We start from the raw sequence: 23,977 nt of genomic DNA, 5'->3' as shown, positions 1-23,977 counted from the left end.
TTGTTATGTTTTGGTTATTTTAGTTATTTCAGGGGGTCAGTAACTAAATAAAGGAGATAAACTCTTCCTTGTATATACTGTATATATGTGTTTAATTGGCGTGGAGCAGGTTGATGACGCTGACCGGAGGGCGGGACTTAAACTGTGACTGACGTGTCTGCGCACCAATAGGAATCCGGGGCTGATTCGCACGTTGGCACAATTGGCTTAAACTAAAGACTGCTGTTATTTTTTTATATCATAATTCTGATTTAAACTAAATTTTGAGGTATTTTTATCTCATAATTTTCATTTAGTAAGCTAAATTTTGGGGTATTTTTATCTCATAATTTTGATTTAGTAAGCAAAAATAGGGGGTATTTTTATTTCACAATTTTGATTTAGTAGACTCAAATTTGGGGTATTTTTACCTCATAATTCTGATTTAGTAAACTAAATTTTGGGGTATTTTTTATCTCATAATTCTGATTTAGTAAACACATTTTTTTTTATCTAATAATTTTGGTTTGGTAAACTAAATGTTGGGGTTTTTCAAAAATTGTATTTACTATTTCCTCATTTTGATATGCATGTAGCAAGTAAAAATAGATTCAAGATTCAAGATTCAAGATGTTTATTGTCACGCCGGTTGTACAGGTACAAACGTGTGAAATACTTTTTGCTGGGAAGCTCCATTAAAATAATAAGTTATATTACATTTACATTACAATTACATTTACATTACAATTATAAAGAAGAAATACTTTGTACAAGGGCATATTAAGAATAAATACAGACATATTAAGAACATATACAGTATATACAATATAAGATATATTTTTGTCTGAGAAGGTGTCGTGTCAAATTATCTATTTAAAAGTCTGATGGCCTGGCTTTCTGTAAGAATTTATATTTTTACTGTATTTTTTTTTCTTTTCGTGGCAGCAATTGTGCATGGACTTAATCATTACTTGAGTGTTTTAAAGAAAAGCTTCCTTGTATATGTGTCATGGGATATGTGTTTAATTGGCGTGGAGCAGGTTGATGACGCTGACCGGAGGGCGGGACTTAAACTGTTAACTGACGTGTCTGCGCACCAATAGGAATCCAGGGATGATTCGCACGTTGGCACAATTGGCTTAAACTAAAGACTGCTGCGTCTCGGTGCGTCGCGGTGCGTCTCGGTGCGTCTCGGTGCGTTGCAGGATGATTGGCTGCAGGAGGATTGAGCATTGAAAGAAGCAAAAGCACCAAGCTGGAGCTGAATGTTTGATAGCAGCCAGCGGAGGGCTGGAAACAGAAGATGCTGCAGAATGGAGGCTTCCTGCGGGGTTTTAGTGCGGGATTAGCCGAAATTTAGAGCCTAACCGAGCCGAGCCGAACCGAACCGAGCCGAGCCGAGCAGGTGGATGATGCGCCTGCAGTGATCCAGGTCGCCCCTATGGATCGCGTCCAATGGATGTCTTCAAACCCGCTTCGGACACCAGTTTGAGTCCCAAGGCGTGCGTGTCCTCGTCTTCAGAAGCAGATGTTTTCCGCTGGCCCGGTCCGGATCATGACGCGCCACCGGTACCGGACGCAACGGTACCGGTACCGGCACCGGGCGGCTTCTGGACTGCCGTGTTCGACTATGAAGCGACTGCGGACGACGAGCTCAGCCTGCGGAGAGGAGACCTGGTGGAGGTGCTCTCCAAGGACTCCCTGGTGTCCGGAGACGAGGGCTGGTGGACCGGCATGATACTGGACCGGGTCGGCATCTTCCCATCTAATTATGTGAGCAACGGGAATGTTATAACGGAGGAGATCCGGGACACCTCGGAGCAGCAGTACTCCGTGCCTCCTCTGCACCGTGAGTATCCCATTGTGTTCCTCTCACTGGATGGATGTTGTGTCTTTTGTCAGACAGCCAGAGGAACTGTGAGTGCTGTGTCATCCTGTTGGCCTAGAAACAGGCTCTAGCATCCTCTCTCTCAGCATCAGGACCAGTATCCAGCACACTGTCAAACAAACAGCCAGCCAGCTGCGGTCTGTGATGCACCACCGCCTCAAATTACAACCTGCAGCTGCATCCCCAAGTCCTCTATACGTGCAACATTAGCATTAGATATTATATGCAGGGAATGCATTGGTGTGATTTGCATTCAATGTCACGGTGGCCTGTAGTGTTTGCACCAAGATTGTGCAGCAATAGATAGATAGATAGATAGATGTATATATTAGAAATTATTGTGTTACAGCAGCAGGTTATCCAGGCAATGCACAGGAACAGTAAATAATATGTGCATATCAACACTAGAGTTAAATATCTATAGATGATATAAAGAATTCACTATAAATATGCAGAATACACTATAAATATACCACACTTACACACATTAGTAAAGTGTGCAATAACCTATTATATAGATTAGCAAAGTGATGAAAACCCATCCAAAAGTCCTGTATACGTGCAATATTAGCATTATATATTATATTGCTTTTTCTTTGTTATGCTCTCTAAAGGAATGCATTAGTGTGATATGCATTCAATGTCACGGTGGCCTGTAGTGTTTGCACCATAGATTGTGCAGCAATAGATAGATAGATAGATAGAGAGATAGAGAGATAGATAGAGAGATAGAGAGATGTATATATTGATCCCAAACTGGGAAATGATTGTGTTACAGCAGCAGGTTATCCAGACAAAACAGTAAATAAATCAACACTATGCATATCAACACTAGAGTTAAATATCTATAGACAATATAAAGAATATATACACTATAAATATGCAGAATACACTATAAATATACCACACTTACACACATTAGCAAAGTGTGCAATAACATGCTATATAGATATTAGCAAAGTGATGTCACATTGTGCTTGTAGAGAGAAGGCTACTGCAGCTAAATGTGCAGCCAAGGTCTCAGACAGATACAGTAACCTGGCAGCATCCCCAAGTCCTGTATACGTGCTACATTATCATTAGATATTATATAGCTTTTTCTTTGTTATGCTCTCTAAGGGAATGCATTGGTGTGATTTGCATTCAATGTCACGGTGGCTGGTAGTGTTTGCACCAAGATTGTGCAGCAATAGATAGATAGATAGATGTATATATTGGAAATGATTGTGTTATAGCAGCAGGTTATCCATGCAATGCACAGGAACAGTAAAAAAATGTTGCATATCAACACTAGAGTTAAATATCTATAGACAATATAAAGAATATATACACTATAAATATGCAGAATACACTATAAATATACCTCACTTACACACATTAGCAACGTGTGCAATAACATACTATACATATTAGCAAAGTGATGTCACATTGTGCTTATAGAGAGAAGGCTTCTGCAGCTAAATGTGCAGCCAAGGCCTCAGACAGATACAGTAAGCACAATCAGAAGCACCTATAGTGCACTGCAATGTGGGGTCCAAAGTGTAAAAGGATGCTCTGCAGCCACACAACCCCCCTCAGGTAATTGCATATAATAAAAGTTGTGTTTTAAGGCCGTACGACCCACGCCGGCGGCGTTTTTTTGGTAGATGACACCGCCTCAGCTGTCTTTGTTGGCTGTCTCAGTCTTTCATCTCTTCGTACTCGGCAGCAGCAGCTGGCCTACTTTCACAAACCATCCCACCTGAAATATTCATCAAGGTCAGTCTGCTTAGTAGACTGGTAGGAATCCACGACATGAGAGAGACACAAAGGCTCCTGTTCACAACATCACACACCTTTCATTTAAACTCTAAGAGGAAAGGATCACTATCTTTTCCTTCCTGTCTTTCTTCCTGTCTTCCTCCTCCGAACACCGAGCCAGATTTAAGGACAGATGCTCACACTTGTGTAACAGCAGGAGGGGGAGCTCCACCACATCCTGTATTTGGGGCAGCAGAGTGGCTTAGTGAAAGCATCCTTCAACTGACTGACCTGGTTTTGAGGTTCTTGTTAGCAGACATTTGCTTCGCTGAGGAGTAAAACAGAGAATCCGTACCAGCTGCAGACATGATGACCTTTAATGTCCTTGGAAGAGTGTGTGCAAAAATGTAACTGAAGATTGTTTTGTGTCTCTAAATCTTTGTCTTCTGTTCCTGCATCTCTCCTCAGTCCTGGAGATTGATTTCTCTGAGCTGACCCTGGAGGAAATCATTGGCGTGGGCGGTTTTGGGAAAGTCTACCGTGCAGTGTGGCGAGGCTCAGAGGTGGCGGTGAAGGCGGCGCGGCGGGACCCCGACGAGGACGCCGAGCAGACTCTGGAGAGCGTGCGTCAGGAGGCCAAACTGTTCGCTATGCTCAACCATCCCAACATCATGGGTCTGCTGGGGACGTGTCTGCAGGAGCCCAACCTGTGTCTGGTCATGGAGTACGCCCGGGGCGGCCCTCTCAACCGGGCCCTCGCTGGGAAACGCATCCCTCCGTGCACGCTGGTGGACTGGGCCGTGCAGATCGCCCGGGGAATCCTCTACCTCCACAGCCAGGCCATCGTCCCCATCATTCACCGGGACCTCAAGTCCAGCAACAGTAAGAGTCTCTCTCTGTTCACATCACATGGTTACTTCTGCTTTCTTTTGTGAAGTTCTCCCAAAATGATGACTGATTCTAGTCGGTCTGACCCGAATGCTTCGAAGTTTTGATCGTTGCCATGGTAACCAACCTCCAAATCAATATTCAAATGCTTCATTTTTTAGGGTTTTATTGTATGTAATGATAAGGAATAATCCCACAACATTACTCATATTCAACATTAATTATTGTAAGTTATTCTCAGACGGATATAACTGTTTGTTGTGTGTAGAGGTGCGTGTGCATACAGTTAATGATGGTGACAGACAGAAGAACATGTCAGCCTGCTGCGCCTCTAAGCTTCGAATGCCTTTTGAATATTTCTCACCAAAGCTTTGAAGCCCAAAAAATGGTATCGGGAACACCCTAGATTCAGCATTCATTCCTAGAGTCAACAGAAAATTAACCAACTCCAAGTTTGATGATCATTTTAATAAGAGTTGCATGTAGGGCTGCAACTATTTTTGATTTACTGGTTATTTTCTGGATTTCATCTACAAAGAAAAGGCTGGAAAATAGTGAAAAATTCCCACGGTGACGTCGCCACGTTGCTTGTTTTGTCTGACAAACCAACACAGTCTCACGGCAGTTTGTGAAATAGTCACGAAATGTAATCTATTCGATACGTGTACATAGACACAGATTTCCCTTTTTTTGGTGACGATCAGCACGTCTTTCAACATCGTATATTTTGTGCATTTTCCTCCGAATGTCCAGCAAAACATGTCAATTTTTGCTCCAGTCTTTTAAAGAAAAAAAACTTAGTTAGGTTTAGGAAAAGATCGACTTAGTTAGGCTTAGGCAACAAAACTACTTAGTTAGGTTTAGTAGGAAAAGATCGTAGTTTGGGCGTAACTTAAGTATGGAAGTTTCATGACAAATAAATCAACGCTGACTTCTGGTTTCACACGGGGTACTAACAGCGGTCTCCTGGGCCAAAGTCTGCTGTTCTTTTGACCCACCCGTCCTCCTCCCTACGCAGCCGCTCTTTATACTTCCTGGTTCACAGTTACGTGGATTACATACAAATTGATTTTGCGAAAAAAAAGTCTATGTACACGAATCAATACATTCAATTTTGTGACTATTTAACAAACTGCTGTGCGACTAGGACGGACCATCAGTCCAAAACTCAAATATTGTAAGTTCACAAATATATCAAACAGAGAAAAGTGATAAAGACTCACATTTGAGAAGCTGGAACTAGAGAAGTTTTTACTTTTTTTTCTTGAAAAATGGCTTAAATGATAAATCAGTTATCATAATATTTGCCAATTTAAGTTTCTGTTGACAAAACAATCAAACTAATTATTAAATATTTTTGTGCTTTTAGTCGGACATAAGCAAGCAACTTGGAAACACAACTGTGGGTTCTAACAACGTCTGTGCCATTCAATATTGCAGTCAAATTATAGGGTAACCTAGAAACTGATCAATATTAATACTGATTGATATTTAGTCCTTCGGGTCTTTAGTGTGTTTTTTTTGCATAGTTTCAGGGTGAAATGTTTATCGACTCGATGGGGAATCAAGGAATTGCAGTTTCATCAGGCTTGTGGCAAAACTTATAGTATCCTGTAATGGACTGTTATATAATTATAGATACTCATGGCTGGCATTTCTGTCTTTAAGAGGAAAAGTTTTATAGTAAATAAATGCAAGAGGGAAGGTTGATTTTAAACCGAATACAGGTTTCAAACCTCGTCAAACACAGATTTATTTGATTTTGTCTGTGGGACTTAATGCACCTTTCAAATATAATGAATCATCCATGCATTCTGCAACACGCTGTGATTTTGCAGTGTTAATAATCAGTGTTCAGAAAAGAGAGCAGAAAGCAAAAGGAGTTTGCATGTATGTTTGTGGTGCAGTTGTAATCTTGCATTTTACCCAACTGGATCCCCCTAAATCCCAAGCCTATTACTGAGGATTTGCCCAGTGCTCGGCCCCAGCCTCCTGCTTCCTATTGGAGGCTCCGACAACACACACAACCGGCCTCCTGCCCGTCATTGGTTCGCTCTCTGGTGATCAGCTCAGGCGCTTCACTTCCAATAGGCTGCTGCTAAAGTGTTAAGTCAGTCTAACCAGTTGCCATCCTGGGCTGTCAGGGGAAAACCGGTGCCCTCTTCACAGTACAGGACGCTGCAGCATGCCAGTCTGCTCTTTCACTTTTACTTTTAATCCATGTTAGTGTCTAATCTGGACTTTTCCTTTCCTTTCTTGCCTAAATTTAGGTTCTAAGAAGTAGTTTTTATGTGATTAAAAACCGGTATGTCATTATTTTGGGGAGTTTTCTGCAGCAAAGTGAGAGGTCTTTGTGCATTATATAGAATTAAATTAGAACATATTTCACATCTATTTGATTTGCATCATTTTTTTTAGAAATCTCCACATTTTCATGTCAGGTGGGTCCTTGTGGGATGCAAACCCCTTCATTTAGAAACTCTGTTTTAATCAGTGATTACAGGAGCTAGTCAGGATGTGGCTCACTGAGACTGAGGCTCCACCCTGTGACGCATCACTGTGGTAATGAAGTGGTTGTTGGTGGCACAACTGGCAATATTATGAAGCTCGGCCTCTAAAAAAAGACACAAAATTTAGATTTCTTTCTTGCATCTCTGCAGCTTTTTTTCACCCAAAGGCAAAACAGAAACTGACCCACTTCACAGTTTAACGTTAGTGGTGTGGTTCTAGGGATGACAAAGACGGTCTGTCAGTCTACCACTTTGGTCCAGACTGAAATATCTCAACTACTGGATGGATTATCATTCAGTTTTGTGCAGATACTCATGATGCCCCTGATGACTTCTCCCTCACTCCCGCACCATCATAAGTTTCACATTTGTGGTTTTGAGTGAAATATCTCAACAACTATTGGATAAATTGTGATGACATCTGGTACACATTCATGTCCCACTCAGGATTAATTGTATTAACTTTGTTGATCCCCTGATTTTTCATCTTTCACCATCATCAGGTCAACATTTTAACTTGTTCATTAATTTGATATGAGGCCAAATACCAGCAAAACTATTTACATTCCCATCAGCTTCAGCTGTACTTTGTATTTAGTGTCATTTAGTAAATGTTAGCTGCTGCTAAACTAAGATGGTGAACATGGAAAACATTATAAACATAATGTAAGCATAGTCAGCATCATAGAGCCACAGATGTGTCTTTTTACTTTAATACTACATATACTACAGTATAAACTATACACCTAATAATATATAAAAGCCTTGTTGTGCACCACATCTTGGTGTTTCATACTCTAATCCTCCCTGTGAAACAGTGGTGGCTGAGCCAGTCTGTATATACCTTTCTCTGACTTTACTTAATGTGATCAAAATGTGACAATTTAATTAATAACAGCAGTGTCATGTTAATGAACGTCACTTTTTTCATAAAAACCTTCAACCCGATCTCACGGGAAGGCGAATAAATAGGACGACATTACATGGATCTTTTGCATGAGGAAGCATTTTAGCCTCTTCAAGTGTCATTTGTAACCCACGCAACAAAACTACGTTAACGGCCTTAGTTAGGTTTAGGAAAAATGTCATGGTTGGGCTTGAAATAAGTACGTAAACTAAGTAAAATACGTACGAAAACAACGTAACAGAAGTACGGAAAACACGTCACTAACGTAAATTCAAAATAACTCAACGCACTTTGGTACATGAACACCGGTCTCCTGGTTGAAAGTCCAGTGTTTGCTGGTCCCATCCACCTCCCGTCGCCTCCCGTCCCGCTTAGACGGATGCGTTTACATTGCAGTCAATACAGACTACATGGCGTACACATGAAACACCAAAAGCAAGAACGGCGTTCTTATTGCACGCAATATGAGGGAATAATCGTGTCATTCATACGCCTTTTATCGCAACCGGGCCGAAATCTTTTAGCAGCATTCAACAAACTCTACTTTTGCTGATGTGAACGTGGAAAAATATAAATCCCGCAGCAAAATTATCTGTAATTCTTGCTTCAAAAACAAAATCACAAAGAATGTGACAGCACCAAACACACTTCACATTTTTATTTGTAAGCCACTCAGTAATTTGTCATTTAGCAGTCCTCCTAATCCACATGTTTTGTTTTGTTTCTACCTTCAACCTTTCAACTGTCTCCTGCCTCTCTTTCACATGACATGCCATTTAGCTGATGCTCTTAGCATCTAAAGCGCTGTGCATTAGGCTACAGTGAGTGCATACATTTGGAGCATGACTGTCCTCAGGGGGAATCAGCTGTGTTTGTTTCATGTTCTACCTCCTCAGCTACACAGGAGCACGATCTACTTCAGCCACATGTCTGGGGTTTTTAGTTTCTTTGGAAAGTGCCTCTGCAGCATTAGAGCCACATGAGCAGCAGATGAAGGGACGCTTGAAGTGCACCGCAGCCTGCAGACACACCCTCTCCACCGGGCACCGCCACAGCAGATGGCCTGCTGGAGCTGAATGAGGAGAAAGAGAAAGCGTGTGTGTGGTTAGGAGGAGCACTACTTTGTGCATGTTGGGTTGTTTTTTAGAGCCTATCAGAGACAACGTGTGCGTCATAACGGGCTATTTCTGTACTTTAACTGTAGTATTGGTGTTTGTTCTGTTGTAAGGATACGCAGTGAGATCATTGATCAAGGTTGTGTTTTTCATCTCTGTTGTAGTGGCTCACTGTTTCTCTGTTTGTTCTCTCTTCTTCTCTACTCTGCTTTTATCCTTCCGATCCTTTCATCATGGCCTCCCACCAACCGCACCCTGTTTTGTTCATCCACCATGTTTTGCGTTTCCTCATGCGTTTTATCGTGGCTCTGATCCTCCTCCTGCTGCCGCCCCTCCCAACATCACAATCCTCATGATGATTACCTGAAACCTTTTTACTTTACCGCCAATCTGCACGTACTCCACCCACACATCCTCCTCCCCATCCTCCAACCAAAATCACCTCCCGCCCCGCCATCTCCGACCCCTCCAGTCTTGATCCTAGAGAGGGTCGAGATGGAAGACCTCAGCAACAAGACTCTGAAGATCACAGACTTCGGGCTGGCTCGAGAGTGGCACCGCACCACCAAGATGAGCGCCGCCGGCACCTACGCCTGGATGGCGCCCGAAGTCATCCGCTCGTCCACGTTCTCCAAGGGTAGCGACGTGTGGAGGTGGGCAGAGGAAGCAAACAGAACTGCACCAGGTGGTAGAGCTGGTCCGATACCAGCAGAGCAAAAACAGAGCCAGTTTATTCACCAATGCATCAGGAAAAAGTTCAGCTGTGGCAGCAGTTGCCATAGTAACGGAGCACAGACTGGCACACGGGGAAAAGAACAGCATGTTGTGTTTTATGAGACGGGTACAAAACTAAAGAGTTCATATAACTATAAATATACATTCATGAGCAGCTTTATGTACTCGGGCAGCACGAAAGATCATCACAGGGGATCTTGTGTGTCTCTCTTATTTAAAAGATTTAACATAAACACAGCTAGACAGGCTAGTATGCAATATAGAATAAGAGTAAGTGTAAAAATGAAGCTTTGTTTATACTCGCGTGATGCACCGTGGCGCGGGCCGACACAGATGGCGCACAAAGGCGTTTATGCTCAACGCGTTGTTTGTTTCAGTATTCTCCAAAATACCAGAGTGCATACAACTATAACTATAATAATCCATACCTCTCTTTTATCTTAACGCACTTCTTCCTGGTTTATTTTATTTATTGCAGGTCATTTACCCACAGTGCATCAGTGTGTGGTTTTGGCATCAGTCACATGGATCTGTCGACCGCTGCTCTATTTTCTTATTTTTTACCTTTTCTGACTCACCTTGGTATTTACACGAGTGCTAAATAATGCCATCCTAATCCCCTTTTTGACATTTATTCCAACAGCGTGCTTTGCTGTAGACTCACACTATATTTCAGCAAACATCCTGCTTGACATTCATATATTCACACATTTATCTTCACAACCAGATTGTTTATATTGTACAATAGGTGTTTTTACACTCACACCAAGCTCCTTATCTAAGGAGGATATTGTAGCATGAAGCACATTTTTTGAGGGTGTATATTCAAATAGTATTTATGCTTATTTTCAGATTAATTCAGCACCTGTTTTCTGTGTTTTTCTTTCCTTTTTTTAACCTTAAAGTTATGGCGTGCTGCTGTGGGAGCTGCTGACAGGAGAAGTTCCCTTTCGGGGTATCGATGGTCTCGCCGTGGCGTACGGGGTGGCGATGAACAAGCTGGCTTTGCCCATTCCCTTGACCTGCCCGGAGCCCTTTGCACGTCTCATGGAAGGTAAGAGACACTTAAAGTGAAGCATTATCCTCCAAATGAGATGGAAATTATCTGAACTGTGTCCAAACATTTTGTAATGGAGAGCCACAGGCAAAACAACAGTGCCAGTTTATGTGCCAGAAAGATACCTTTGAACATTTATAATTAAATTAGTAAAGAAAGTAAGTTCATCCAGCTCAGTAGCATCGAATAAACAGAATATTTGATCATTTTCTGGAATCATTTGAAGGGCCAAACTACATTTTTGCTGAGGCAAAATTGGCTCAAGTTTCTGAGACGGTTGTTTTTCATGTTGTGCCACAGAGTGCTGGAGCTCAGACCCTCACTCCCGACCGCACTTCACAATTATTCTGGACCAGCTGACGGCCATCGAGGAGTCGGGCTTCTTTGAGATGCCAGCAGAGTCCTTCCACTCTCTGCAGGATGACTGGAAACTAGAGATCCAGGAAATGTTTGATCAACTGAGGACCAAGGAGAAGGTAAACATGAGAGGGCTCTTCTCTAATGACATAGCCTACATATAGGAATATATTTGTATTAGGAAGTTTAAAGGGATAGTACGGGTGTTTTGAAGTGTGATTGTATGAGGTACTTCTCCATAGTCAGTGTATTACCTACAGTAGATGATGGTCGGCACGCCCCCAGTTTGGAGGAGCAGACAGGAGTTACCGCACAGTACCAACCATCATCTACTGTAGGTAACACACTGACTATGGATAAGTACCTCATACAACCCCACTTCAAAACACCCAAACTATCCCTTTAAGGTTTGGAGTTCAATGCAGATGTTTCACAGGTTTCACCTCTTCTTCTTCTTCTTGTTCCCTCAGGAGCTGCGATCGTGGGAGGAGGAGCTGACCCAAGCCGCTCTGCAGCAGAAATGCCAGGAGGAGGCTCTGAGGAGGCGCGAGCAGGAACTGGCCGAGCGGGAGATCCACATCCTGGAGCGAGAGCTCAACATCATCATCCACCAGCTCTACCAGGAGAAGCCTCACGTGGAGAGCAGGCAGGGCAAGTTCCGCCGCAACCGCCTTAAACTCAAGGATGGGAACAGGATCAGCTTGCCTTCAGGTATTAGGGCAATAAGGGCATGTGTTATCTGATTGCTGTATCATCATTACTTTATGATATTGCTGCTATGACTTCCCTGCATTGGGGATATCTGCAGGGTCATTGACAAATATTGTATAATATCTGCAATTTACTTATTATTTTACTAAAAAGTTACATACAGCAGCTTTAAATGTCCAGTGTTTATTATTAGATTTTAATAGAATTGTGTCAATCAGATTCCTAATTTTTCTCTGACGTTAATGTGTTTTATTTTTTTTAACCTTATTTAGATTTTCAGCATAAAATCACAGTGCAGGCGTCTCCCTCTCATGATCGGAGGAGGAGTTTGCTCAGCAGCAGCTCCAGTCCTCCGAGCAGTCCACCGATGCTGCCCCGCCTCCGAGCCATCCAACGTAAGCACCATCACAATCTCATACATTGATCATTATTACCATGGAGCACAGAATGTGTGTTTTCTCTCCAAGGACGTCTGAATGAACTTGTTTACTCAGTGTAGTTAGTATTCATTACAAGCTATTTAATGTTTGCCCTTGATATCTATTCTCATAATGTATTCTCATTAAAATGTCTCGTTTTGCAGTCACCCCACGGGAGGGATACACAGCCTGGGGTCGCGGCACAGGTTTACAGCAGGATGAAGAGGAGAGTGAGGAGAGGAAGGGCTCCAGGAAAAAGGGCAGATCCCGCGGGTGTGGTCCATACAGGGAACACAGCGCTGACGCCAGGTGAGTCCAGAAATAGTCCTTACCCACTTTCTCCAGATAACCTTAAAGGAACAGTGTGGAGCATTTCGAGGGATGTATTAGCAGAAAGGGAATATAATATTCATATGTATGTTTTATTTAGTGTATAATCACCTGAAACTAAGAATCGTTGTGTTTTCGTTACCTTAGAATGAGTCCTTCATACCTACATAGGGAGCAGGTCCTCTTCAGAGTCCGCCATGTTGCTCCACCATGTTTCTACAGTAGCCCAGAACAGACAAACCAAACACTGGCTCTAGAGAGACACATTCACGTTTTTACGTTACCTGAAGGCCACCGTAGTTCTCTGACACACTTGTGAAACTGTGGTAACGTGAGCCGCCGTCTGACTTCTGTTGCTCCTAAAGTAGTGTTATTATTGTAAGGATGACCTCTGAGCGAGGCGAACGGTGTTGCCAAAGAACATATATTGCCAAGAAGTGAAAGTCAATTGTTGGTTCCATTGCAACATCAGCGCCCAGCAGCAAAGCTACGCTTCTGCCATTTTGGACTGAAAGCGACTACCGGACGCCAGTAAAACGTCCACCTAAAAAGTACCGTACTAAAGTAAAACAAAATTATTTCTATTCTATTGTCATTTTCTACTGTAGTGGCCTGTGTTGAACAATAAAATATTATAAATATAATTTCAGTTTTCAGTCCAAAATAGCAGCAATGGCTGCTGTCAAAAAAACACCTGGAGTTTCGTCTCTGTGCTTCTATACTTTTTGCCGTCACCACGATTTTGCACTTGGAGACTCATGTTGCTAGATGTCGACAAATCCTACAAGCTGTACCTCTTTTAATATTTTCAGTTAAGGATTTTTAATATAATAAGTCAGTTCACTCAATGATGAATACTTTTTAAATATAGTTTTTGGTTATAATAGGTCACCGTGTCTTTTACGAAACAAAATCCGAGCCTGTTTTTTATTATTTCCATCTTCATCCTCTCTACCTGACAGTGTGAAGCCTCCTCATGAAGGCAGCAGGCAGCGGTCCTGCAGCGCCCCAAACCTTCGCAGATCCCCGAGACACAGTCCAGCAGTACCTGGAGTGCCGAGCCTTGTGGAGATGGGTAAGCAGGACCAGATTATTGCGTCTACATTTGTCTGGCCTAAAGTATGCATTCACACTCCACATGATAATACAGCAGCTGTAGTCTAACGGTAAGCGAAGTGGCAGCCCGGCTGGGATAGATGTTTCACTCCCACATGGCTCTTAGTGGTTGACCAGAGAAACTCACAGACGTGCATGTTTGTAGCTGTGTGAGTGTAAACAAGCTGGTCCTGAAAAAGCATTATGCACACTCAGCAAAACAAACTTAGATGGATGGAATTTAACTAACAAGTCACTTCATATTTGAGGAGCTGATATTCAGATCTTGTCCACTATTGTGTCTGTGAATATATCTACAAATACTGGTTTACATGCTTTATAAGACAATATGAATGATCCTGTTTTTAGAAAACGAAGACTGCTGCTTCACTACTGATCCAGGAGCAACTTCTGGTCAGTCCTACCTCTGCATCCCCTTCCAGAAGGAGGGCCACACGGCTGCTGCTGCTGCTGAGGGTGATGGAGATGAGTACTGCCCCAGCGTCCAGGTTCCGGGGACACCGCCGTGCAGGAAGAGCCCCGGTGGGGGGCGGCGGTCTGAGTTGGTCCTGCTGGGCTGCGGAGCTCTGCTAGCAGCCGTCGGAATGGGCTGCAACTTGCTGACTCTGGCCCAGCCGGAGGAGAACATCAAGTCACGATGGGACGGTTTCTTCCACAGAACGGGGGGGCAGAGGCGAAGCACCAGCCCCCCGACTCGCAGACTGTTCCGGCGGGAGAGCCCGCTGAAACCTTCGGCGCCCTCGCTGCCCGAGAAAGGCTTGCCCCCCTCTTACACGCTGCTGTCCTTATCGTCGGTGTCTGACTGCAACTCCACCCGCTCCCTGCTGCGCTCCGACAGCGAGGAGCTGTTGGTCTGCCGCCCTGTCTCGCCGCGCAAACATATTCCGGCCTGCCAAACCCCGATCAACCCGCTGGTCAACACACACATCGAGAGCTTCAAGCGTAACCCCCGCCAGTCCCTCACACCCACGCATGTACCATCTGCCCAAATTCCCTCACGTAGCCTGCGGCGAACTCCATCAGACGGAGCCATCAAGAAGAGCTGTCCTTCTAATAATCTGGAACCACTGATAGAAAAAACAGCACTAGAGAACGCAGGTAAAGTCTTCTTTATTTCAAACTAGATGGAGAGTTTTTACTGCTATGGGGTTTTTGGCCGAAGCCAGTTCGTCTGTTTGTCTCATTCTCGTGAATGCAATATCTCAGGAACAACTTGAGCACATTTCTTCATATTTTGCACAAACTCAAGGATGAACTGATTCGATTTTGAGGGTCAAAGTTTCACTGTGACCTTACAAAACATGTTTTTGGCCATAACTCAGGAATTCATACGCTAATTATCACAATTGCACACAAAAATATCTAACAGGATAAAATCATGGATGTATGAAGAGAACTGGATACAGCGTTGTAGGCGGACTCCCCGTTCATTCCTATGAGAGTTGCTCAATACCGCATGAAGCCAAAAGGCTCGAGTGATCAAGTACCCGGATCCATTGGGCCCATAGAGCAGGCGCAGTAGCGTTTCCTTTAACTCCACCTCCCAGCCCTTGGTCCAGCCTCGGTCTGGGTCTCATTCACATGAACGGAGGAAGGAAAATAACTCTGGATTCAGCAATTAGGGCATTTTACAACTTTTAGGACCTAATGATTTAAATAAGAGCTATTAGAGCGTTCGTACTAGGAAGTTGATTTACCTAAAAAGAAAAAAGTCCTTTTGGGCCCAATGCCATCACATGACGGACACGGAAGTTGTTGTAACGCCGTTTTGCCACTACGAAAATTTGCTTCACAGCCCGGCACTCTTCCCGGGGGCTTGGATAAAATGATGAAGTGATGACATATTGGACAGACATGGATGTAAACTTAATTGGTTCCCTCATAACACAGCCTCAATCATACAGTATTAATGTTGTGCTTTATTGGCCGACACCTGATAGTTAATAAATCTCAGATATCGGCCTGATAACGACCCAATAAAACCAATAACTATCCCGATAAATTTCAGTCTGAAAATAGGTTGGACGTGTTGGGTTTTCTCTAATTGTTTTTATCTCTCTCCCTTTTTTCTGACAACAGGTGGCTTCAGAGGTTTAAAAGAAGACCGTCCCGAGGTCCCGAGGCTCCCCGATCCCAATCTCGTGTTCCCCCCAACTCCCCGTCGCCGCTGTGCTCCCGAACGCCCCAAAACCCTCGACTTTGTAGCTCGGCCTCGGCCGTCGCCACGGGCGCGCTGCGATGTGTTTTGGGCGGAGGGGAAGCCCAGGGGAAACGGACAAAACCTGGGCAACGGCGAGTCCCCCGCCCACACCTCCAGCACAGAGACTCCTCCGACCGTAGAGTTCGGTAGGGACCCGGCGGTGCTGCCCACCCCCATGGAGGCCCCGACGCCCTACTCCCCCCGCCGCAAGAAGGAAAACCTGCTGGATCGGCTGGATGAGGGACAGTGCCGGGATGGAACCGTCCCGCTCTGCAGACCGGAGATCAGCTTTCCCAAAGACTCACCGTACCGCTACAGACCTGGATTCTGGTCCTAACTCAGCGGTCCAACACCAGGAGGGGGACTGTCCCTGCTGTTAGCCTTTGGACTCTTACAGGTCAACTAGTGCTGACAGAATGAATCTGCTCTAGCTTTAATCAGTACTGAACGGGGGCCGCTCACCTTTCCCTCTCAACAATATTGTCACTAAATTACAGGAAGACTTTACTGTGAATATCCTCAAATTTGGCGTCTAAAACTACGAAAACAAACCATAGACTGTCTATATAGATGGACGACGTGTCTCCACTTCCTCCCACTGTACAAAAGTGAAGCCAAAATATGAACCAAATAATATGAGTGCTGCCATCTTGAGATTTTTACATCATTTTAAGCCAGAGTTTGCGCAGTAGTGATCGGGGGGGTTGGAGCCGTGGTATCGAGGTCCCGCCCACACACCCGCCCGAGCCAATCACGAGCCAAGGACGGCTGCAGCTTGAGTGAGCCACCTAGCTGCTACGTTAGCACCATGGTAGCTGTTAGCTAGAAGGACACAACAACTAACCATAATATCTCTATAACTACATTTATGATCAAACTGACACACGTTCTATTACACAGACTCGTGACGGTTATGGAAAATGAAAGTTACATCTCCTCCCTCGTACAATTCCCGCGCCTCCGGCTGTGACTGCTTCACTCAGAGCAGCTGTCAATCACAGCTGTCAATCATGACGTCTCACCCCCTTTTTATAGCATCAAATAACTAATTAATACTAGGGCTCTCCGTTGATTAAAATATTTAATCTCACATTTTTTATCTGTTCAAAATGTACCTTAAAGGGAGATTTGTCAAGTATTTAATACTCTTATCAACATGGGATTGGACAAATATGCTGCTTTATGCAAATGTATATATATATTTATTACTGGAAATCAATTAACAACACAAAGCAATGACACATATTGTCCAGAAACCCTCACAGGTACTGCATTTAGCATAAGAAATATGATCAAATCATAACATGGTAAACTGCAGCCCAACAGACAACAACAGCTGTCAGTGTGTCAGTGTGCTGACTTGACTATGACTTGCCCCAAACTGCATGTGATTCTCATAAAGTGGGCATGTCTGTAAAGGGGAGACTCGTGGGTACCCATAGAACCCATTTTCATTCACATATCTTGAGGTCAGAGGTCAAGGGACCCCTTTTGAAAATGGCCATGCTAGTTTTTCCTCACCAAAATTTGGTTCAGGTTTGGAGCGTTATTTAACCTCCTTCTCGACAAGCTAGTATGACATGGTTGGTACCACTGGATTCTTTAGGTTTTTCTAATTCTATATGATGCCAGTATCTCCACTCTAGCTTTAAAACTGAGCCGACTACGACCTCTGAAAGATCGATTGTATTAATGCGTTAAAGAAATTAGTGGCGTTAAAATGAATTTGCGTTAACTTTGACAGCCCTATTGAACATACATCAGCGTGATAAGAGCTACCTAAAGGTGGCGATCCAGATGTTTTGCCTTCACTTTTGGGGATCTGTCATGTCGTCCATCTTTATATACAGTCTATGAAGCGAACCATGAAAAGTGTTTGAGAAAAGGTCTGGTTGTTGATGCATTAGAGGGTCTTGATTTCTCTCACTTCCAGAAACCCTGTCGTTTGTCATTCAAGATGTAAATGATTTATTTGGGAGTAAACTGATTATTGTCTTTATAGCAGAACGGCATTGACAGTTTCACAAAGCTTTACATACTTTTTATTTCTAGCTTGAGTTCAAGATTGTGCATTTAATGAAGTGCACTTTTGGAAAGCGTCATGAATGTAAAGCTTCAGGTTTTTTTCCATCGTAAAAAAAACCCCTCTTTGTGTTATTTGATCTCGTCTGTATAACTCACTCTCCTGTGCTCGTGGCTGATGGATTCCTGTTTTTCTACTGAGCACCTGTCATCACCAATCACTCGTACGCAGTAATGTCCCAGGGACGGGGGATGCTGTTGTATAATATGAGCACTTCTTTGCATTAGGTCTTGAAACGGTGTCGGTAAAATAATGTCTGACACCGTCTCGAGCCCTATACGGTGAACTGAACTATAAAAGAAGAATGTCACTGCTGCTTGAGGTTTAAATTGGGACCGAAACACTGTCAGGAAGTCACAACCAAATATATCAAAGAACTCATTAATTCCCCGTCGAGTTCGTTCTTTGTTTGTGATCCTGTCAGAGCAGCTTGTTTAGCAGTTGAGAAACATTTCTCCAAACTAAAAAAGGGAACTTTGTATTTGTAACTCTGTAAATTGTCTGCCTCATAAAATGTTGATCGAGACAGAATGAGGGATGTAAAGTATGTAAGCGACAAACTGCATGAGTGTTGAACGGCACACAGGTGAAGCAGCCCTGGAGGCATGTGTAAGCTCATTCCTGATTATTTATATTTGTATTTATTTAATTTTATTTATTGATTAATTTATCTGATGGTTTATTTTTATAATTATATTTGCCTTGATTTTTGATGTTTTTAGAGTTAAATGTGGCTTCAAACTAAATGCAGCCACATTTGACTTACTTCGTATTCATTTGTCTGTTTCTTGCATTTTAAATAATGTTCAGGTTGTTTTAACATCTTTAAACAAGGGTGCAATCCAACTAGAGAACTAAAGCTGACACGATTAGTTGATGATCAATATTTTGAAGTGAAAATACCAAACATTCCCGAGTTCCAGTATTTTTGGACTGTAATCCTGGGAAAACAAGCAATTAGAGCTGCAACAATTAATCAATTAATCGATTAGTTGTCAACAATTAAATCGATTAATCGGTTTGTTTAATTTTTTAAGATTCCAGCTTCTTAAATGTGAATATTTTCTGGTTTTCTTTACTCCTCTATGACAGTAAACTGAATATATCAATATATCTCAATACATCATTTTATACAGTAGACCAACCAACTAATCGATTAATTGAAAAAATATTCGACAATGAAAATAATTGTTGCAGCCCTACAAGCAGTTTTATGACCCCAAATGGAGCTTTAGTGAATTGTGACGGGTGTTTTTTAATTGAGAAAATAACCAATAATTCAAATAATCATTAGTTGCAGCCCCAAATCCAACAATCAGAAATGTTATTTAACTGAGCTAAACGCATAAAAACTGGTCCGTGCACATTGATTAGTTTTTGTTTCTACATTTTACTCATGTTTGTCTGGACCGGACTGGAGTTAAATATTAATTTCAAATAGGTTTTACCATTTTTTCAACCTGCTTGACAAGGAAATTCACAATATTGGAGGAAGTGCCAGGTTACTATGCTGTCAAAGGTGGGAAATCCTACTAATAAACTGTCAGGTAAAAAAAGAGCTAATTAATTATTTGAAAAGAACAAATGGAAACACTCTGACTCTGGTCTTGAAGCCCCGTTTCTCTCATTTCATTTCCAAATGTGACCTCTCAGCCTGGAGGGCAGCATCCTCTGAGATCTGATCTGTCTTTATCCCGAGTGTGATGTAAACGTGAATGCTTTTTTCTCGGAGGACTGTGCAGAATGTGATCAATGTAAAAACACAGTATTTCAACTGAGGGTGCTAGTTGAAGCAAAGCTCTCTTGTCTGAGCCTGAGTTGTAGCCAAGGTGTCGTTATCTGTCTGAAATGTTACCACGAATAAGCTGATCTTACTGTTGCTGATGGACATTGTTCAGGTTGGGAATAATACTGTTATTAACTGACTTGTATTTGCACTGGAACACACTGATTTGAGTAAAATCATAGTAAACAATCCAGCAGGGTCACCATTTCTTCTGTGTTTCCTCGGTGAATTAACGGGTATAAAAGCCGCTATAATCTATATTTTTATGATAATAATGGATTAAATGTGTCATATGAGAGACTCTGGAGTTCCCCTTCAGGAGTTCCCCCGTTTTAAAGCATCTTTCAGCTCATTGTTTTGATTTACCAGCACAAAACTTTACTGTTTTGCTTCACTATCACTGCTCTCATTGTTGCTTTTTTCAGAAGAAAAACTATAAATGTCACTGTGCACTACTTGCCCAGCACAGTGTAGCATAGGCCCTTTATACAGCAGCCAGTTTGACGTGTCATTGCAGGGTGAACACAGGTGTAATTAATAACAATAATTAAAGCCCTGTTCCATTTAGGGGCGCCACTGTGACACTAAACACAACAGGACCATAATAAATTATATCAATTACACCTGTGTTTACCCTGCTATGACATGTCAAAATAGCTGCTGTGATTTAGCATTTAAAGAGCCACATATTTCCCTCAGGAGGAGCTACGAGACTGGCAACAGTTTGTGCTTCTTATGTATTAGTAGTAGATTTTAGTTAGAGAGCTAAGCATCCATTTCATAGAAGGATAGTTACCCGGTTGTTTAGCAAGACTTCCTGCTGTCTTAATGGTATTTCCAAAATCCTCAAAGACTCTTCTAACCATCTGAATGAAAATAATTCAGTCCTCTTCACGATAAAAAAGATTCTTCAACCGTTTTGCAACTCTGTTTCCTATCCAGGTAACCGGCCGGCTGCCATCTTTGTTTGATCAGGACAGCAGCGCAACGTGGGAAACAGGTAAAAATGTTTTTTATCATGCAGTTTACAGAATATTTTTCACGCAGATGAAAACAACCTTCTAGGTTTTTTAAATCTTGCTAATAAAATAATGATCTGTCTGAGAAATGGATAGTCACTATGGTACGGAAGAGGATTAGGGCCACATGTGAAACATTTTATTTGAGTTCTGAGGTATAAATCAGAATTCATTCATTAAACTCAGAATTTAAATACATTTGTAACATGTGGCCCTAATCCTCTTATGTACCATTGTAACTTTAATAGAGTGCTCCGGGGATGACGTATTTTTGTAGGCCAACCAGGAAATTAGCATCGCCCTGGGTTCCCTCGACAAAAAGCCAAAGGGATTTTTCCATTGGGTTTTGGATTATTGCAGAAAATAAGCTCTTTGGCAAACAAACGTTTATGATACTTACACGTTTTGTTCCATTAAATAATCTCCACAAATGAACACCACTTTTAATGATTTTTGTCGTGTGAATTCAATCGCCAGAAGTAAAAATCTAGTGTTAGGCTATAAACAAACTACTGACGGTTGCTGAGTATACACAACGAGGCTGTAAAGGTGGACGAGTTAGTGATGACGTTTAGTAATCTCATTTAGCCAGTTGTTAGCAGCTGCCTTTTTTAAGACACATAAAGGCTTCAAAATTCACAAGTGGGATATTTATTGATGCATTTTATGTCGTAGAACAAAACGTTAAAATCTCTTCAGCTTATGTTAACCACAGCCCTTATTTCAGTCATCTATTTAAAACCCATTGACTTCCAGACGAGGGAACCGGAAGTGCACTCTATGTAGCTAATGTTGATTCATGAGAGACACACAACAAAGGTCTAATCCAGCACCAAACAGCAGACAGTTTGCAATTAGCTGGTGAACATTGTTGAGCATTCAGCAGCTAAAGAGCCAGATATTTCATTCAGGAGGTGGTGGAGACCAAAACGGAGCTAAAAGAGAGTGAATATTATACTTAAAGTCATCAGGTAGCCAGAAAGATGGTTCCAGGTGAATGCTAATGTGTCTGTTAATGTGTAAAGCACCAACTGTTTGGAAACAAGTTTACCTATCAATATATAAATGGTGATAATATCACAGTGTTGCGTTCACAGCTTGTTTTTACTGCCGCCAAGTGGCCAAAAAATCAGTTATTGCAGGTTTAAAGTAGTAAATCTCAAGATATCCATCTTTGTAAATAATGTCATGTGTTATATATATTTTCTGTCCCATGACACCATGCCTCATTATATAATTTTCTTGGAAAATCAACTCCATGACCCAACTTATGACCCGAGCCTCACCGTGGCAGCTACCAAGATGAAAAATCATTTCAATCGGCTTTGGTTAACTTATTTATTTACACGTGTCGCTTTTCAGGAACGTAGGAGAAAAATTTAAAATGTAAGATAAATCCACAGCTGCATCACAACAAAAAAGGTACTTCAATCAATAGACACATTTATTACACGCATACCTTCACAATAAACATACAGTATTTGTTGATACAGTAAATGCTGTGAATGAAGTGCTTTGTTTTGGCATCAATAAACACAAATAGCTTGTCTCTCCATTATATTTTTCATGATTCATATAAAGTAGCCTATTTACATTTTGTGATATGTCTCTTACTGCAGCATGTGCTCTTGATGTCCTCGTCTACACAGTTAGAATCTTACTCAATGAAAGCACCTTTACTTCTGATATAATCGAGAGTATAAAAAAAATTGTCTTTTTGTTGTACTTTCAAAATCAAAGTACTGCGGTGGTGTAGGTGGCTGTTACTCATTGACTCCGTGCCATTCAAGAGACATCTTGTGCGAGGGCACGTGCTAATTAACAGTGACACCCGCCTGCAGACATGCTGGACTCACTCTATGGAACTTGTTGCTCCTGTCTCTATCACAAGTGTTGGCCTGTATGTGCAATGTTTGGACTGGCAGTGCATCAGTTTGTAATGGTTAAAAAACACTTGGGATGGATTCATACTAGATAAATTTGGCAGTTTGGAGACAGACACTCAGCATCTGGTACGATTTTTAAAAAAAGAAAATGCTTCAAGCACACAACGATGAAGTTCAATCACGTAACTGGCAACCGGATGCTGTGCAAGGCAAAAGCAAACAAATATCTTCTCACACCGAGACCTCTGACTCGTGGTGCGTAAGGTCTGGGTGGCACTCGGTAGGGCTGACGGGTGAGAAGTCATCGCACAGCCGGCGCTTATGTCGCCTCTTTCTTTTCCCTTTGGGCGCTCCGGCGGATCTTCATCTCTGTCAGCTGGATGTAGCGGATGGCATTGGTGTCTGGAAAACAAAGACAGGAAAAGGCTCATTTACTTCCTGCTCAGACAGGAAACGGTGAATCAATATGCTCGTAAATCTACCGCGTAAACTGAACTCAGTGGGACACGTGACATGGTAAAGTGGCGACAGGAAATAATATTAAGAAATGTTTTTTCAGGAACTATGAATAAACATATCTTTGTTTCCAAATACAACACCATGCATATTTTAGTTTATTTATCCTGTGCGGTTTTACAGGACCAACAATGGCAAACAATGATCTTATCAATCAGGTGAAACATTAACAAAGCACGAAGCATTTGAATAAAAGTAGATAAGGATATACAGTACACCGATCAGCCATAACGTTAGGACAGCATGGGTACCCTGACCGGTCTGCGGCTACGCAGCTCCATACGCAACAAACTGCGATGCACTGAGTGTTCTGACACCTTTCTATCGGGAACCAGCATCAACTTTTTCAGCAATTTGAGCTCCAGTAGCTCTTCTATTGGATCGGACAACGGGGCCAGCCTTCACTCTCCACGTGCATCAATGAGCTCAGGTCTGACCCTGTCGCCGGTTCACCGGTTCTCCTTCCTTGGACCACTTCTGGTAGGTCCTGACCACTGCAGACCGGGGACATCCCACAAGAGCTGCAGTTCTGGAGATGCTCTGACCCAGTCATCTAGCCATCACAATTTGGCCCTTGTCAAAGTCACTCACATCCTTACGCTGGCCCATTTTTTTCCTGCTTCCAACACATCATCTTCAAGGACAAAATGTTCACTGCCAGGTGCCATTGTAACGAGATAATCCATGTTATTCACGTCACCTGTCAGTGGTCTTAATGTTGTTAATGTTATGGCT

General features: G+C 42.4%; 2 protein-coding genes and 1 long non-coding RNA gene across 3 annotated transcripts in view; 2 read left to right on the top strand and 1 right to left on the bottom strand.

Annotated features, from left to right (window-relative positions):
* The first annotated feature begins 1,150 nt into the window (after window positions 1-1,150).
* Window positions 1,151-20,012, top strand: map3k9 (mitogen-activated protein kinase kinase kinase 9). Its single transcript, XM_074660879.1, has 12 exons — window positions 1,151-1,828; window positions 4,076-4,489; window positions 9,500-9,680; window positions 10,668-10,816; window positions 11,120-11,295; window positions 11,647-11,887; window positions 12,160-12,282; window positions 12,471-12,615; window positions 13,599-13,711; window positions 14,101-14,850; window positions 15,832-16,591; window positions 16,745-20,012. The coding sequence occupies exons 1-11, from the start codon at window positions 1,435-1,437 to the stop codon at window positions 16,287-16,289; spliced, it is 3,144 nt and encodes a 1,047-aa protein (XP_074516980.1). The 5' UTR covers window positions 1,151-1,434; the 3' UTR covers window positions 16,290-16,591; window positions 16,745-20,012.
* Window positions 20,013-20,465: 453 nt separating this feature from the next.
* The window catches only part of LOC141783711 (uncharacterized), a 4,148-nt gene continuing 636 nt past the window's right edge, over window positions 20,466-23,977 (top strand). The window contains exons 1-2 of the long non-coding RNA XR_012597335.1: window positions 20,466-20,652; window positions 20,764-20,821. This is a non-coding gene — a long non-coding RNA (uncharacterized LOC141783711). The remainder of the gene's footprint in view (window positions 20,653-20,763; window positions 20,822-23,977) is intronic.
* Window positions 22,272-23,977, bottom strand: part of ttc9 (tetratricopeptide repeat domain 9) — a 5,938-nt gene continuing 4,232 nt past the window's right edge. Inside the window, exon 3 of the mRNA XM_074661154.1 lies at window positions 22,272-23,128. Coding sequence (XP_074517255.1) covers window positions 23,046-23,128 — 83 coding nt within the window. The 3' untranslated portion in view covers window positions 22,272-23,045. The remainder of the gene's footprint in view (window positions 23,129-23,977) is intronic.

This window comes from Sebastes fasciatus, chromosome 15 (genome assembly GCF_043250625.1).
Source record: "Sebastes fasciatus isolate fSebFas1 chromosome 15, fSebFas1.pri, whole genome shotgun sequence".
Taxonomy (NCBI): Eukaryota; Metazoa; Chordata; class Actinopteri; order Perciformes; family Sebastidae; genus Sebastes; species Sebastes fasciatus.
This window is presented reverse-complemented; position numbering and strand designations above follow the sequence as displayed.

Excerpts from the sequence above, each read along its gene's own strand:
- map3k9 (XM_074660879.1), top strand. The coding sequence starts at position 1,435 with ATGGATGTCTTCAAACCCGCTTCGGACACCAGTTTGAGTCCCAAGGCG. Across the intron at positions 4,490-9,499 it reads GGACCTCAAGTCCAGCAACA|TCTTGATCCTAGAGAGGGTC; the intron begins GTAAGAGTCTCT and ends CGACCCCTCCAG. Across the intron at positions 11,888-12,159 it reads CAGGATCAGCTTGCCTTCAG|ATTTTCAGCATAAAATCACA; the intron begins GTATTAGGGCAA and ends AACCTTATTTAG.